The 16,067-nt window shown below is 40.6% G+C and overlaps 1 protein-coding gene across 6 annotated transcripts in view; it reads left to right on the forward strand.

Annotated features, from left to right (window-relative positions):
* Window positions 1–16,067, forward strand: part of FYB1 (FYN binding protein 1) — a 140,666-nt gene continuing 124,599 nt past the window's right edge. For 2 of the 6 annotated variants that reach the window (XM_079796924.1, XM_079796930.1), the window contains exon 1: window positions 1–265. In XM_079796924.1, the coding sequence (XP_079653050.1) occupies window positions 248–265 (18 nt within the window). In that variant the 5' untranslated portion in view covers window positions 1–247. Of the gene's footprint in view, window positions 383–435; window positions 568–8,061; window positions 8,152–16,067 lie in introns of those variants that run through there. The other 4 variants (XM_079796927.1, XM_079796926.1, XM_079796928.1 and 1 more) reach the window with 4 other exon arrangements.

Consider the following 16,067-nt stretch of genomic DNA (forward strand, 5'->3'; position numbering starts at 1 on the left):
GCTGAGGGTCTGCGCAGATAGAACCAGGGCCTGCAGCTCCACAGGGTCCTTTTCTCCAAGGCTATGGCGGCTTCCCTGGCGTCCTGAGTTTTGCCCACTCATCTTGGGAAGGCTCCTGCAAGTCCTGGAAGAGAATGCAGCCACCTCGCTTATTTTGCTTCTTTAAGAGCTGCTCAGCACCCTCGGGCTTCTTCTCCAGGGGAAAGAAGTGGCCCCCGCCCTCCAGAGCCACACCGTCCAGGTAGAAATGGAAGCCCAGAGAGAGGTGGGTGTGGGAGGCCCGCAGAGGCAGGCTGGCCAGGCGGTTGATAGCAGCCTCCACCTCGGTGGGTTACTTCTGATGAGTCTGGGAGCTCATGGTTGTCGGCAATAAGGAGTTAAGGTAAAAAGAAAAAAACAATAACAACAACAAAACACGGTGTTGGTTGGTTTCAGAGGCTGAGGATGGCTGAGATGGTTAAGATGGTGGTGACTGGATAAGATGCTGGAGAGTGGTCAGAGGCTGGAAGAAGGGGTGTCCCTGAGTCTGTTCCATCTAAACACTGTTGAAGTGAGAAAAAGATCCAGGTCTGCCCATTTTTAAATTGGATTGTTTGTCTTCCTTTTGTTGAATTGTATGAGAACTTTATATATTTTGGAAATTTAACCCCTTAGCAGATATATCATTGGCAAGTATGTTCTCCCATACAGTGGGTTCCCTTCTCATTTGATGGTGGTGTTGTGTGTTTTTTATTGCTTTTTCTGTGCAGAAGCTTTTTATTTTTATGTAATCCCATTTGTTTGTTTTTCCTTTGTTTCTCTTGCCCTAGATGTATTGGCAAAAATTCTGCTCCGTGAGATGTCTGACATTTTACTGCCTGTGTTTTCTTCTAGGATTTTTATGGTTTCATGGCTTATATTTAAGTCTTTTATCCATTTTGAGTTTATTCTTGTGTATGGTGTAAGTTGATGGTCTACTTTCATCTTTTTGCATGTATCTATCCAGTCTCTTTTGTTGAAGAGACTGTCTTTACACCATTGTATGTTCTTGCCTCCTTTGTCAAACATTAATTGATAAAAATGGTGTGGGTCAATTTCTGGGGTCTCTGTTCTCTTCCATTGGTCTATATGCCTGTTCTTGTGCCAGTACCAGGCTGCTTTGATTATAATGGCTTTGTAGTATAGTTTGATATCTGTTATTATGATACCTCCAACTTTGTTCTTCTTTCTCAGGATTGCTGCAGCTATCAGGGTCTTTTATGGTTCCATTAAATTTTTGAAGTATTTGTCCTAGATCTGTGAAGAGTGCCATTGGAATTTCAATAGGGATTGCAGTGAATCTGTACATTGCTTTGGGTAGTAGGGACATTTTAATTATGTTAACTCTTCTAGTCTCTGAGCATGGTGTACTCTTCCATTTGTTTGTATCTTCTTCTATTTTTTCACTGTCCTATAGTTTTCCAAGTATAGGTCTTTTGCCTCCTTGGTTAAGTTTATTCCTAGGTATTTTATTTTTGTTGTTGTTACAATGGTAAATGGGATTGGTATTTTTAGTTTCTTTTTCTAAGAGTTCATTATTGGTGTATAAAAATGCCATCTATTTCTGGATGTTGCTTTTGTATCGTGCTACCTTGCCAAATTCATTTATTAAATCTAGTAGTTTCCTGGTGGAATCTTTAGGATTTTCTATGTACAATATCATGTTGTCTGTGAATAATGACAATTTTATTTCCTCCTTTCCAATTTTGATGCCCTTTATCTCTTCTTCTTGTCTGATTGTTGTGGCTAGGATTTCCAGTACTATGTTGAATAAGAGTGGTGAAAGCAAACATCTTTGTCTTGTTCCTGTTCTTAAGGAAAATGCTTTTAGTTTTTGCCCATTGAGCATGACGTTGGCTGTAGATTTGCCATATATGGCCTTTATTATGTTGCAGTATGATCCCTCTATTCCCACTTTGCTGAGAGTTTTTATTTTAAAAAGGTGCTGGATTTTGTCGAATGCTTTTTCTGCATCTATGATATGATCATGTGGTTTTTTATCTTTCATTTTGTTTATGTGATGTATCACATTAATTGATAAGCAAATATTATACCAGCCTTGCATCCCTAGATTAAAACCCACTTGATCATGGTAAAATGTCTATCAAGTTGTTTGCCTAATTTGTAATCAGATTGTTTTGTTTTTCAGTTGTAAGAATTCTCATATAGAATTCTGGATGTCAATCCCATATCAGATAGATGATTTGCAAATATTACTCCCATTCTAGAGGGTACCTTTTTACTCTGATAGCGTCCTTTGATATATAAAAAGTTTTTAATGTTGAAAAAAATTAATTTGCCTACTTTTTCTTTTTTTTTTGCTTATGTTTTTTATTTCATACTAAAAAATAATTGGATCTGAAGTTAATGTCATAAAGCTTTCCCCCTATGTTTTCTTCTAAGAGTCTTCTAGTTTTATTAGCTCTTGTGTTTAGTTTTTAATCCATGTAGAGTTGACTTTTGCATATGGTATAAGGTAAGTCTTCAACTTTATTCTTCTGCATGTAGATATCCAGTTTGTTGATCAGTATCATTTGTTGGTCAGTGATTTTTTTCACTATGTGCTAGCCTACTAAAGTCAATCAGCCTGGAAGCAACAAGAGAAAAGAGGGTCAGGATGACAATGAATCACTCCACAAATTGTGTTATAATAAATGTTTTCATAACTACATTGTAAATATTCCTAAGTCCTCCTTATAGCATTAATAATAATATGAAGTTCCAAAAAGTCCTATAGAATTGAAAATAGAAATATTCCTATTCTACTGACCAAAAGAAAAAATGCCATTCGGTTTCACTCAGGTATGGCTAATTTGTATTAGGACATAAATAATTATCTATTTAGGTCAGCTTCCTGCCTGTCTAATTCAAATTTGAGCAATAGAGTATAAAAAAAGACTAAGTTTGAGTAACTTTTCAAGTGGAGAGAATAGGGTAATTCTAAAGTGTAAAAAAAAAAAAGAAAGAAAAGAAAAACCAAGGAAAAAGATTAAAATCTGGAAATGTTTTCAAATTTACTATTTTAAACAAACTTGAAATTATATTCTATAAGTGCAAAAAAGAAGTAAGACCTCACCAATATTTATCCTAAACTGAAAAAAAAATCCTATTTTAAAATTAAGCAGACAATAAATGAGGAAAATGAGTATATGTAAACCTGCAATTAACTGACAATGGGAGAGGGAAAGAACTCAGGGAATGATGGAGTGATCTGCTTTCTCCTGCCATCTTCCCTGAGTCTAAAACCCAAGGCTCATCTGCTTTTTCCCAAACTTTCTGGTCTAATCTTCCTGTTGAGAAGGAAAATGAGAAGGAAGGAAGGAAGGAAGGAAGGAAGGAAGGAAGGAAGGAAGGAAGGAAGGAAGGAAGGAAGGGAGGGAGGGAGGGAGGGAGGGAGGGAGGGAGAGAAGGAGGGAGAGAAGGAGGGAGAGAAGGAGGGAGAGAAGGAGGGAGGGAGGAAGGAAAGAAAAATAGATCCATTTTTCCATATAGGACCTTTTCTTTCTTTCATTCATTAAAATGCACATTACCCTTAACAAATTGTTTAGCACAATGACCAATCCAATGAGGGTGCATATTTTGATGATGTTAGTTAAATCTTGAAAGCCCAGTGAGATAAGAGAATTACAACTTGGACTTAGCCTTGGAGGAGAATTTAAAGAAATGAAGAGATAAAGAATCACGAGAGGACACTATAAAACTAACAGACGCCACTGAATATTCGAGTTCCCCCAAACCCAAGAAGAGGGTCAGATACAAATCAGAGCCAAAGTAGCAGAAGAAAGTAAAAAGTGCATTAACATATAACAGAATTCTTCTGTGAGCTTTGTTCTTTTTTCTCTTTGCTCTGCCAGTTGTTTTGATAAAAGACTTCTTAAGTAAAGTTTAGGCTATTTTTCCATTTTCTTACTTCAGCAGTTCTTTTAGAGTTTAGTAAACATTTGCCTGGGGTTGGGTTTAAATTGTAATGACAGCTGTTTCCTGCCCTTCTTGAGTTTAAATAAAATTTCCTCATCTAGGGTATAATACAGTGGGAACGCTCTTCCTATTGGAAGATGAGTTCATTTTGTACTGAAGTTGATAAATAAGTTATTTTTTTTCTAGAGCACTGATGTTCTGAAAGGGTTAAGGCCTCTTTTCATCAAAAATAGAAAGTACAAGAGTGAAAAAAAATCCATTTTGTTTTCAAAACAAAAAATGAAAGAAAAATAAGCCAAATCAAGGTACTGCCCATTTCCTCCTGCACAACCTTTTTAAGCAGGCCTGGCCATATCCTGCTTCCTCCCTGCCACTTTCCATCTGGCTATTCCATATCTAACCAAGCAGGGAGACTAGAATTTCCTTGAATTTCTATGAATCTATTTTGTGAGTTTGAGTTGTTCTCTGCTGGCAGAATGCAAAAAGCATGTTGATGAAAAGTGTCAAGCATAAAAAAATAATGGAGTTTTGACTCACCAGACTCAGTCTGGAAACTTGAGGGGTCACTTAACATTTCTGTGCTTTCATCATCAAAAAGCAACAATGCAGTGATCATCTCCTAGCGTTTGACAGTATTTTAGCCAAGCGTTCTCCGCCAGCTTCCCAGAAATGATGGGCGTTGAGGGAGGCTGTGCACATGCAGAATTCGTGTGCAAAGAGTCTACCGCTTTTATCAGATTCTGAAAGGAACCCATGCGCCAAAATGAAAAGGTTTGAAAAACAAAAGCTGCTCTAGGATCTGAGGGTGACAGAAGGAAGTACAAAAATTGGAGGAGTTTCAAATCTAGTTAGGGAGCCAAACCTAATGCAGCCAATTCAGTGGGAGAACCATAAAAGGCAAACATATCAAAGAGCTTCATTTCATGGTGTAGTCTGCAGGAGTTCAGAAAAACCAGGAGATGAGTGAGCAAGAATCATGGAAGACTTCCTGGAAGAGGTGAGACTCAATATCCCCCTATTTTATCTCAGGGGTTTTTCCAGGTGTGCTCATGTTGTATACTTAAAGTAGATAATCTAGTGTTTCTTCCCTAAAATGTTAGCCATTCAGGTGATAAAGCGGAAGTTGTGTAAGAGTATTTCTAACAATTTAATCATCACTCTTTAAAGCCTGTGAGGTACAGCCTTGACAATACTGTTAATAGTGATCAGTCGTGTGACTTAAATTTTAATTTGTGCTATCTTCCTCCATTTTCCTGTTAATTGGCTTTTAAAAAATGAACAGCCTCGCCCTGTTTCTGGGCCGCGCAGTTTCCACCTAGCTGTCCCCTTCAGCGGATAGCGAAGGGACAGACAGATTTTACCACTGCCTGAACAAAAAGTTTTCCAGAATGCAAAGGTATGCACAGAGAATGCATGTCCAAGTACTTGAAGGATTCTAACCAGGTTTGCACTCTCTGAGCTACTTCTCCTTCCAAAGGCAGGGCCCATACCAGGAAAATATAACTTTATCTTCTTTAGATGGTATCGCTGCATTGTCTGTCATCTTTACTGCATTTCCTGTTTCATCTTTCTGCTCAGGGACTTGTGTACTTGGTTGATATGACAGAAAATATACTCACATGTGTCACAATGGAAATAATTGTTTTAAGTAAAGTGATTATGCTCCAAACACTAAAAATACAAACTTATTGGTGGATTATAAGTTATGGTTAAGAGCTTCAGCCCTTACCTGGTTTTCTCTTAGCCAAAATACTTCTTTTAAGTGTACATTTTTCAGAGACTGGTGAAGTTATGTCAGTAACAACTAAAAAATTACCTTAATCTGCATTTAGAAGTAAGCAGAAATTGAAAGGGAATTCAAGTGAAAGAATTGAAATTCCAAGTCGTCTTAACCCAAGACTTGTCCAATCAGCTACATTGTTCTTGGAAATGGCTCGATTTCTGTTTAGCACATAACTTTTGTTCCACTTACTGGTACAGAGAGAAAGTCATAGAAAGACTATGTGTAAGTAATTATTATGTAGTGCACGGTGAAAACGTATTGCTAGGCTTAGTAGTAAACAGTGTCAGAGTGTAGAATTCTTTCTAACCTGCAGGGCTTGCCTGGTGGCCTGTCCGCCATCTCGCTAGCACGAGTTACCTGTGTGCTCCTCCTTTTTGAGGCCTGCACCTTGGATTCCTCTGGGGAGCTTTAGAAAATACTGAAGCCACGGTCTCAAAACTACAGGTTTTTATTTGAGTGGTCTGGTGTAAAGCCTGGGAACTAGACTTTTTGAAAAACTTCCAGGTGAGCCCTAGCCAGTTTGGCTCAGTGGATAGAGCGCCGGCCTGCGGACCGAAGGGTCTCAGGTTCGATTCCGGTCAAGGGCACATACCTCGCAGTCTTGGGTCGGATGCGTGCACGAGGCAACCAATTGATGTGTTTCTCTCACATCAATGTCTATCTCTGTCTTTCCCTCTCTCTTCCACTCTCTCTAAAAATCAATGTGAAAATATCCTCAGGTGAGGAAGAAAGAAAGAGAGAGAGCGAGAGAGAGAGAGAGAGAGAGAGAGAGAGAGAGAGAGAGAAAGAAAGAAATGGAGGGAGGGAGGGAGGGAGGGAAGGAAGGAAGGAAGGAAGGAAGGAAGGAAGGAAGGAAGGAAGGAAGGAAGGAAGGAAGGAAGGAAGGAAGGAAGGAAGGAAGGAAGACTGTCAGGTGATTTTAATGCACAGCTGGTTGAGACCCACTGCTTTAGACCCTAAGGTGCCCCTGCACTGGGATAATCTGTTTCGGCAGAGAGTGAAACAAGAGGTTTCTGGTTACGCTAAAGAAGCTGCCATTGAAAGGTCTTCATTTGGCGATTTTTACATCAGTGGCATGCCTGGTTCCCACACCTGTGCTGCCTTGATTTTTCTCCTTCATTCATTCGCTACACATTTATTACGTGCCAGAGACTATGCAATTTGAGATTCCTGACTACCAACCTAGCTTGGGACTCCTCCTCAAGCCCCACCCTTCTTTAAAATACCTATATCAGGCTCCTTTCTACCCCCCAAAACTTGCGCCTGCCCTGCCTTCCCACCTTGCCCTGGCAATGATTCTATCCATATTTCTTATCACATCTTGATTTTGAAAAGCATTTTCATTTTAAGGAATAAATAAGGAACATCTTTTTTAATAAAGGGTTTTGTATTGTCAGGGTATAATTAGTATTTGATCGTCATCAATGAAGAAATTTGGTGCCCCTCTACTAGGTAAATGCGGTAGTACTGACAAGAAGATCTAAACGTTTGCAACCCCAAATTAAGGACTCAGTCGGCTTTCCTTTCCAATAGGAAACAAGATGGTCTTCTATCTTTGGAATTACTTTAGGATCAGGCTATATATTCAAATAAAAGAAATAATTCTGTGTACCAGAATATGTTTACATAGGTGCTACAGTTGATTGGTGGGGAATCTAACTACTTGGGATCAAATACCATGCCCTTAATGCAAGAATATGTAGTTCACCTGTGTGAGAGGGATTGGGGCATTTGATGCTAACAAAAATTATTGAAAAATTAACACATGAACCTAGATTGAAATGTGCTTTATATTTTGAGTGAAATGAATATTATTCTATGATAAGCTTATGAGTACCATATTTCCACCATTTAAATGTTGAAATTATGATTAAAATTACTGTGATCCTTTTGATCATTTTAAGCTTATAGTAGTTGTTTTCAACAAGCACTATCTACGCAAAACAGAAAAGTTAAAATATTAGCAAAGTACAAAATAAGAATTATGTATGATAATACCTCCACCCAAGTCAACCACTGTTAACATTTTAGAGTGGATCCTTCATTCATAGATGATAGATAGATAGATAGATAGATAGATTCCACAAATACAGACTTTACATAAATTAGGTTAATAATGTACACAGAATTTAATATATAGGCACTTTTATACAATTTTTGAGTCAATTTTCTGACTTCAGAACCTCACCTATAGCTGTTCTCATATTATTTAAGGTCATAACTGGATAAACCTGGCCAGTTATACAAATGTTCTGAGGGCTAAGGTTGATATGCAAATCAACCTTGCATATCAATGTGTGAAAGCTGGACAGACCACACAGTTTAAAAAAGGAAGTACATTCTGCAAAGCTAACTTGCACATTCACTGTCCGACTTACGGCATCTTTGGGGTCACTGGGTGCCAGGCACATCAACTCTTTTCAAGAAAAATGGTAAGTAACCCATTTTACGGCTCTCCTTGGTCTCCTGGCAACACCTAACCTTCTCTCCATGGAGCAGAGAGGGGCGGGTGCTTTTGCCAGGTCCTCCAGGCCTTGGGAAGTTTTGTTTGTCCCAAGTTGTTCCATTTGCTATGAAAGCTGCTGAGTGTTTATTATGCCGCTGGAGAGACTGTGGCTGCAGGAGTTCCCTTTTCTGACTCCAGCCTTCAGAATAGAGGAAGAGCTATGCCTTAGAGAAAGAACAGTTGTATTTTTGGTCTTGGCCTCTTAAACTAGCTGAGCTCCAGAACGAGCAATGTCCGTGGTTCCATTAAGAGCACTTTGGACCCAGAAGAGAACTCCAGTGATATGTGTTGGGTAATATTGCTGATGGGGAGGGCCATTTTGACAACACAGTGGGTTTTGCAAAAGGAGCTCTTTTGTTTGTTTGTTTGTTTTTAAATGTATTTTTTATTATTTTAATTAAGAGAAGTAAACAAAGCCCAAATAGTCCAAAACTTAGGGACACGTTGTGTTCCCACTGTTAACTGAAAGTCATTAATTAGAGCGCACTTAAAATTGTGACCAGGTTCCCAGTTGTACCATAAAAACTAGCTTAAGTTATAATGTAGCTGAACTACAGCGTTCACCTCCTGCTACAATTTCTGATTATTGCTCTGTAAAACTTGGCTTATACATGTGGTGTTCTTACGCTCCAGAGTCTAGAAGAGAGCCAGCCCTCTATCCCACACACACCCCTCCCCAGCCCCAGAAAGGAGACTGGTTATCCCTCCTCTCAACACAGAGAGGACTTCCTTTACCACTCCCTGTGAGAAGACAGGGAAGGAGACCAGGGCTCTCACAGGCTCTCAGTGGGGGAGGGAGAGCACTGCAGGCATTGGAATGGAGGGGAAACGAATTCATGGGATGTGTTTGTAGTCTCCAAGCTCTTGAGCCAGAAGGGGGAAGTGTGGTGGTGAGAGGGTAACCATGCCCTGGAGGAGAGAGGAGGAGAGATGGGGTCAGAGTTGCAGTGGTAGGGGGAGGAATGTGCAGTGGTGACAAAAATAGTAGCACATGACCCCCCAGCAGCAGCACCTGTAGGAGGAAGGCAGTCACCTATCAAGGTGGGACTTGTACATCCCTTTAGTGTTTCCAAACTGGGTCTCTAGTTCCAGGATTCTTAGAAAACAGCTTGACCTTAATTACTGATCTCCTCCTCCAAAATAAGCCAGGGCATTTCTCCAACAGGTGATCAAAATGTAAAATTTAATATGGTACCAATGTCTCACTGGAGTGTACACATGTTTCTGAGTAATTTTTAAAATATAAGTTACAGATTCGTAAGAAAAAAATAAATGAGGACATTGTGGTTCACAAAGAGTTATTTAGATTTTCATGGGAGAAACGAGAGGAGAATAGCAGAAAAAAAGAAAGTTTAACTGCATAGTGTGTGTTTGGTGTAATATGTAAGCAATGTTTTCTTATGAGATTATCTTCTTATAAAAGCAGCACCTGTTATTAAAGACAATTTCTTTGATATATAGATATGCATAAATGAAACAATATATAGTTTCTATAGTCTATCATCTAGGGAACGATCATTGTTAAGTCAGTACTAATCCTTCTAAAATTTTATCATTTAAAAATATATTTTATAAATATAATTTTCTATAAGTGCAATCATACTTTATAAACCATTTCCTTATCTGATTTTTATTAGAAATGTTTTGGATAATATATGAGTTAGGTATCATTTCTAATTTAAGCTTACTTACTCTATAGTGGGGCAGTAAATAAATTTCCAAGTTGCAATTATGGTATATATCCGCCAATCTGTGTAGCATGTCACTGAAGAGGAAGTATATTTCTGTTAATTCCTCTCTCCCCCAACATAGCTGCAGAAAGGCAGGTAGCATATTAAAGGAAGGAAAACAAACCCTACTTTTTCTCCTTGAAAGCATCATAGCATAGTCAGAGGGCTATATTTGTAGCTTTTTATGTTTTGCTTACTAGTTGTATGTTTCTTCACATGTCATTTAAGTTCTAAGTTTGTCTCCTTATCCAACAGTGGTGAGATGATGATGATGATGATGATGATGATGATGATGATAACAACTATCCCACAGTGTTTTTTTGGAGAATAAATAAGATCACAGTTATAGAGCGCCTATTCCAGTGCAGGCACCAGCCAGACACTAGATGAATATGAGTTTCCTTCCTTTTAGTCCCAAATAAAAAATTTCCTAAAGAGGCCTAGAGACTCCCAGCGAGCACAGGAGGAGTATGGTGACAGCAGTTAAATGTGTGAGCCCTGGCATATAATATCTCATTAAATCCCCTTAACAAACATAGCGACAGGCACTGCTGTTATTTCTATTGTCCAGCTGAGCACACTGAGTCATGGGAAGGGTCAGTCACTTGCTCACAGCCACACAGCTATCACATACTGGGACTGGAGTGTGTGCCCAATGCTGTCTGCTCTCAGGGTCTGAGAAAAACTAGATCCTGAGAAGACACAGGGCGGTCCTAGAAAAGCCGGGGACTGGCTTCTAGAGTGCCAGGGGCCTTTCCCCAGGCAGGTGGCCCTCCAGTTAGAGCTGGGAATCAGCTGGCGGAGCAGCCGCTGCTATGGTCAGTGTGAATTGTCCAAATTCCAGAAAAGTCACTTTATCAAAACCTTGCAGAAGCCACTGGGATAGAAGGCTGGAAGGGTTCCTGGCTTTGTCGTTCTCCACCCCACAGTTCAAGAAGGGGAGTTAAATGATCACATGCCTCCTCCCACCTCCCCCTCCCAAGTGCACCTACTGTGTCACAGGTGTGACTAACCTGGCCTCCTCCAGGCTCCATGCAGGGAAAAAGATGCCAGAAAGTGGGGCCCTGTCATTGCCCAGGTGGTCATCGGGAAATTCACCTTTTATTGCCTGCACGTTATAACTATTGGTAGAGGAACTGTGGAAACCTGTGGGCATGAAGCCCAAAAGTACGTGGGGTTTTGCAAGGACAAGCACATGGGTTACTAAGATTGATGGGTGTTAGCCACACAGTGCCAAAGAGTGCGGGTTCCAGGCCCAGCCTCTCATCACACCTGCGCCATCTTGACCCAGTCCCTCCAGCTGCTCAGTGAAGGTACAGAGTTGGCCTAGGTCCATGGTCGGCAAACTGCGGCTCGCGAGCCACATGCGGCTCTTTGGCCCCTTGAGTGTGGCTCTTCCACAAAATACCACGTACCCTAATTAAGTTAATAACAATGTACCTACCTATATAGTTTAAGTTTAAAAAATTGGGCTCTCAAAAGAAATTTCCATCGTTGTCCTGTTGATATTTGGCTCTGTTGACTAATGAGTTTGCCGACCACTGGCCTAGGTGTTCCCCCGTGTTCTTTATAATATGACTCCACATTGTAGACGTGAAAGGCCACGGGCAACAGGATTCTGCCTCTCAAACATCTGCCCCTGTGGAAACTGACTTCATCTGCAACCTTACACAAATCAGCTCCCTCCATAGCCCCAAAATGGGAATAACAGAAAATCATACCTTTTCATAAGACAAGTGTTTTTAGGTACATTTCAATTTGTAACATTTCCGGGGGAAGGGCAGAGAGGAACAGATATCAAATAATGCACAAATTTTTGTATGTTTGTGGCTAGTGAGGAGAAAAATATTTTATAAGTACATCTCAGAAGGTTTTAAGGAATGAAGTGAAAAGTGTGTTTGGGGTTTCTGTTTGATTGTTTTGCTCCTTTCATTCAGTGTCTGACTCACAGGTGAGCTACTGACAAACGAAAAGTGTATCACTCACCCACTCATTCATTCCACCAAGGTATGGAGCCTGACTCCATGCGGGGGCTCTGCTAGGTGAGGATGCAGGGTGAACCACCGGCGGGGGGCGGAGGGGGGGGAAGGAGGTGGTGGTGCTGGCTTCCTGGGTACACACTTCCTGCAGTGGGCACCTGGGTCCCCTGGAGGCTCAGGGATGCACTAATCGATTCCCAGATGATGCTGATGCCACTGGTCAGGCACTTGGAGACCACCGTTCTGAGGTCGTGGATAGATCAGAAGTTAGTCAAAGCAAACATATAAATAAATAAAGACCTTTAGTAACCTTGGAGGAGATGACTAAGGAGCTAATAGAGCATATAGAAGAGATGTCTTCTTAGGAAGAGGTCTGGTCTCTGGTGAGGTGACGTTTAGACTAAAGCAGTGGCTTTCAACTCTGGTTACACATTAGAATCACTCCAGCAGCTTATCTGTCACCCCCATTCTCAAGGCCCCCATGTAACCAGTTAAATCAAAAGCTTGACAAGGGAGGTGGGCCCAGCGAGGGCTGAGAATTGCTGCACAGGAGTGAGAATGAGCTGGGCACGGGGAAGTGGCGGGGAAAACACATCTCGCAGAGGAAATGGCAGCTGTGGAACAAGGGAGGCAGAGGAAAGACTGGATCTGCAGGGGGACCAGGATGTCTGGAGGATGAGCAAAAGGAGAGGAGAGTGGCAAGAGGTGCTTTCAAGAAACAAGCAATGGCCACTTAACTGAGTTGTCTCGAATGCCATGATATGGAATTCTACCTTATTTTGTGCACCCCAGCAGTCATGAAGCTCCTAGCCAAGGAGAGAGCACCATTGCACAATCTACATTTTGAGAGTAGGGCTTCCTCTGGAGTGACATGTGTCCTCAGCAGACAGCCTTGATCATGGCTTGGGACTTTAATGTTGAATATTCTCCCTCCTCCTTCAAAATTGTGGCCTCAAATTTGCACACAGCTAAGTTAGAGAATCAATGAAGGCTGTAATGGAAACCCAGTTGAATGCTGGTGTCTTAGGGAAATCAGAATATTTAACATCCCATCTAGAAGGATCCCTTTGGGAGCTGTGGTTCCAACCCACTTCTTTCAAGTAGAGTTGTGATTCTTGTCCGTATCTTGTAAGTTGGGGGTGGGGGGATCAATCATAATCTTGAATAATATGTTAATATTCCCAAATAGAAATCCATTTACCTCCACATGCTGCCCCAACCCCACCCCCACTCCCTGACTTACTCTTATCTCTCTTCCTCTCTTCTTCTGCAGAAGAGGCCATCTACCTTTTGCAGCAAGAGCTAGCCCAATGTGTTACTTTTTTTTTTTCCTCTGTCATCTACACATTGATGCATGAAGAAGGAAATGAGAGCCACGTCTTAGAGTAGATTTTAGCATACACTAAGTGTGTGGCACCCCTGTTCTTGAAGTCAATGGGTGTGGGGCTCCAGCTCTCGATTTGGTCATGTTAATATCACTTCCCTAATACTTCGAGGTGCATCCCATCTGCCCTTTATTTCTTCTCATGTCCTTCTCTTTTAAAAATATTAGAGGATAAAAATACAATAAAATATTATGGTATGTTATAAAACAAACAACAACAAATGCTCACATTCTCACCACCCAAATCTCACACATGTTACTATTTTGCCATAATGTTGCCTCTTGCCATCGTGTCAAACCATAACAAAAGACAGTGGTGAGCCTTCTCTTTGCCTTTCCCAGTGCCATGCTCCCCGCTCCAACAGTAGAGAATCCCGGCATCTCGCCTTCACGGTCACATTTTTATATTTTCATTTGTATGTCTATATCCATAAAATACCCATGTTTGTTTCAAATATTCTTATATTCTCCTGTAGATATTATTCACTTATTTGTTTCTTGTTGAGTCCTGAAGTTCTGAAGTCATTTTCAGATTGTTCTCTTAATTTAATTTAGGTAAACCTATTTATTTTATAATTATTTTGTTAGTGTTTTTTTTTTTCTTATTAATAGTTTCTTCTTATGTTTTGGAATTTTGAGCTGCAGACCCATTTTGAGAAGGTTCTGTTAGTTGGTTGGTTGGTTGGTGGGTGGGTGGGTGGGTGGGTGGGTGGATTTGCCCTTCCTACCTGCCTTCTCTCCATCTTCTCTAGTGTTGTGCTGGTCTCTACTACTTCTTCCTGAAGACTCCAGCCTAGAACCAGGTTTATGTTGACAGCTGCATGACCCAGGCCCACAGTAATGTTGCACTTAGCATATTCATTACATAGTCAACTGGTATTTTGGCCCAGGTTCTTGCTCTGGGGCTGTTTCTAACTCAGAGTTTCTCAACCTCATCGTTTTTATTCATTGTAGGATGTTTAGCAGCATCTCTGGTTCCCACCCACTAGATGTCAGTAGCACCCCCACCCTACCCCTCCTCATTGTGACAACACAAAGCATCTCCAGATATTACAAAATGCATTCCCCACCCCCACCCATGCTTTATCAAAATCATCCCGTGTTGAGAAATGTTTGTCTCTTCTAAGGCAACTTTTTAGTGGCCAATCATTTGGCCCCCTTTCATGGTGCTAAGGATGGGAAAGTGTATCTGTCCCTGCCCTTGGTTTCAAAGAGCCACCCTAGCTCAGGTTTTCAGATGACCCTATAGGAGCTGAACAAACAAATGCTTCCATATCCTGAACCAACAGCCCACCTCGCCCATCCTCCAACCCTCCAGTGTCACTCACTTCCTAGCGTTTCTATTTTCTTTCTGATCTGGAATGGTTTCTCTTCTTTTTTAATATGGCCATCTTTAAATATTTTTATTTTCTACTCTTGACATGTGGTTAGGTCAGTGAGAGAGCTAGAAAACTTTAATTTACTGACCAGTTGATTCCTCTTCTCTCTTTTCCCTCACTTCCCTTTAGCTTCATATCTTTCCGTTTTCTTTTTTCTCCTTATCCTTGCTCAGCAGCCTTGGGTAAAACAATAAAGTGGAGGACATGTGTAAGCAGCAGGGTTGATGAGATACTGAGATAATTAGTCCAGTTTCTTCCAGGTCTCCATCACCCCCTTTCTCCTTTTCCCAACCTGTTAGGACAATGGTTCTCAAAGTGTACTCCCTCAACCAGCAGCATGAACACCATCTGGGAACTTAATAGAACTATTTGGGCTCCAGTCAAGACTGAAAAAGCTGTCCTGGGAGTGGGACCCAGCCACTTGGGTTTATTAACAAGCCCTCTGAGTGGTTCTGATGTAGGTTACAGTTTGAGAGTCCCTGTGCGAAGACTTAGCTAACGAGGTTTGGATCAATGGTTCTCAACCTGGCTGCACACTGGAATCACCTGCCACCCCCAGAGTTTCTGGGTCAGCAGGCCTGGGTGGGGCTTAGGTACTTTTTTCTTTTAAGTTCCCCAAATGATTCAATCATTCAGTCAAAGTTCGATTGAGTATTCATTTACTGCTTAGCCCATTCTGACAATCACTTATGCCAACTCTTACCTGGTGTTTCTGGAATTCTAAGTGCAAACTGGTGAACTTTTAATGAGCAGAGTTTAAAATGAATCTGGACTTCCTGGGTTTGAATCTCAGCGCTGCCCATTACCAGCCATATGACTTTGAACAATTTACCTTCTCTATACCTCAGTTTCTCCATGTGTAAAAATGAATGAATAACTATATCTACTTATAAGGATGTTATAAGGGTTGCATAGCTTTATACACAAAGGTCCTCAGAAAATACCTGTCACACAGATATGGTGTACAAAACTTTTCTAAACTATTTTGTAAGTACACATGCAAAGAACCTGCAAAACAAATTAAATCAAAATAAGTATTTTGAGAATGGAAATTTTTAAAAAAATGTTTAAAAAATATTTCTCTTTTTTACATATTGGGACCTTTTGTTTTATAAAACCTACTTCTCTCAGAATGCTATATGGTCTTTAAAAATATTGGTTAAAAATTACCTTTTTTCATGAAAAATTTCAGAATTTTACTATATGCCTTTTAAAAAGAGCTAGTGGAATTATAAAACCAGAGCTCAGAATCACGGTTCTATAGTCACATTTTAGCTACAAAAACTGATAAGCCAACTATAAATTCAACCCTTATGAAAATTCTGGCAGAGATTAAAAGAAGTGGAGTTGAAGTAAACATCTGCTGAATT

Source organism: Cnephaeus nilssonii, assembly GCF_951640355.1.
Source record: "Cnephaeus nilssonii genome assembly, chromosome: 2".
NCBI lineage: Eukaryota > Metazoa > Chordata > Mammalia > Chiroptera > Vespertilionidae > Cnephaeus > Cnephaeus nilssonii.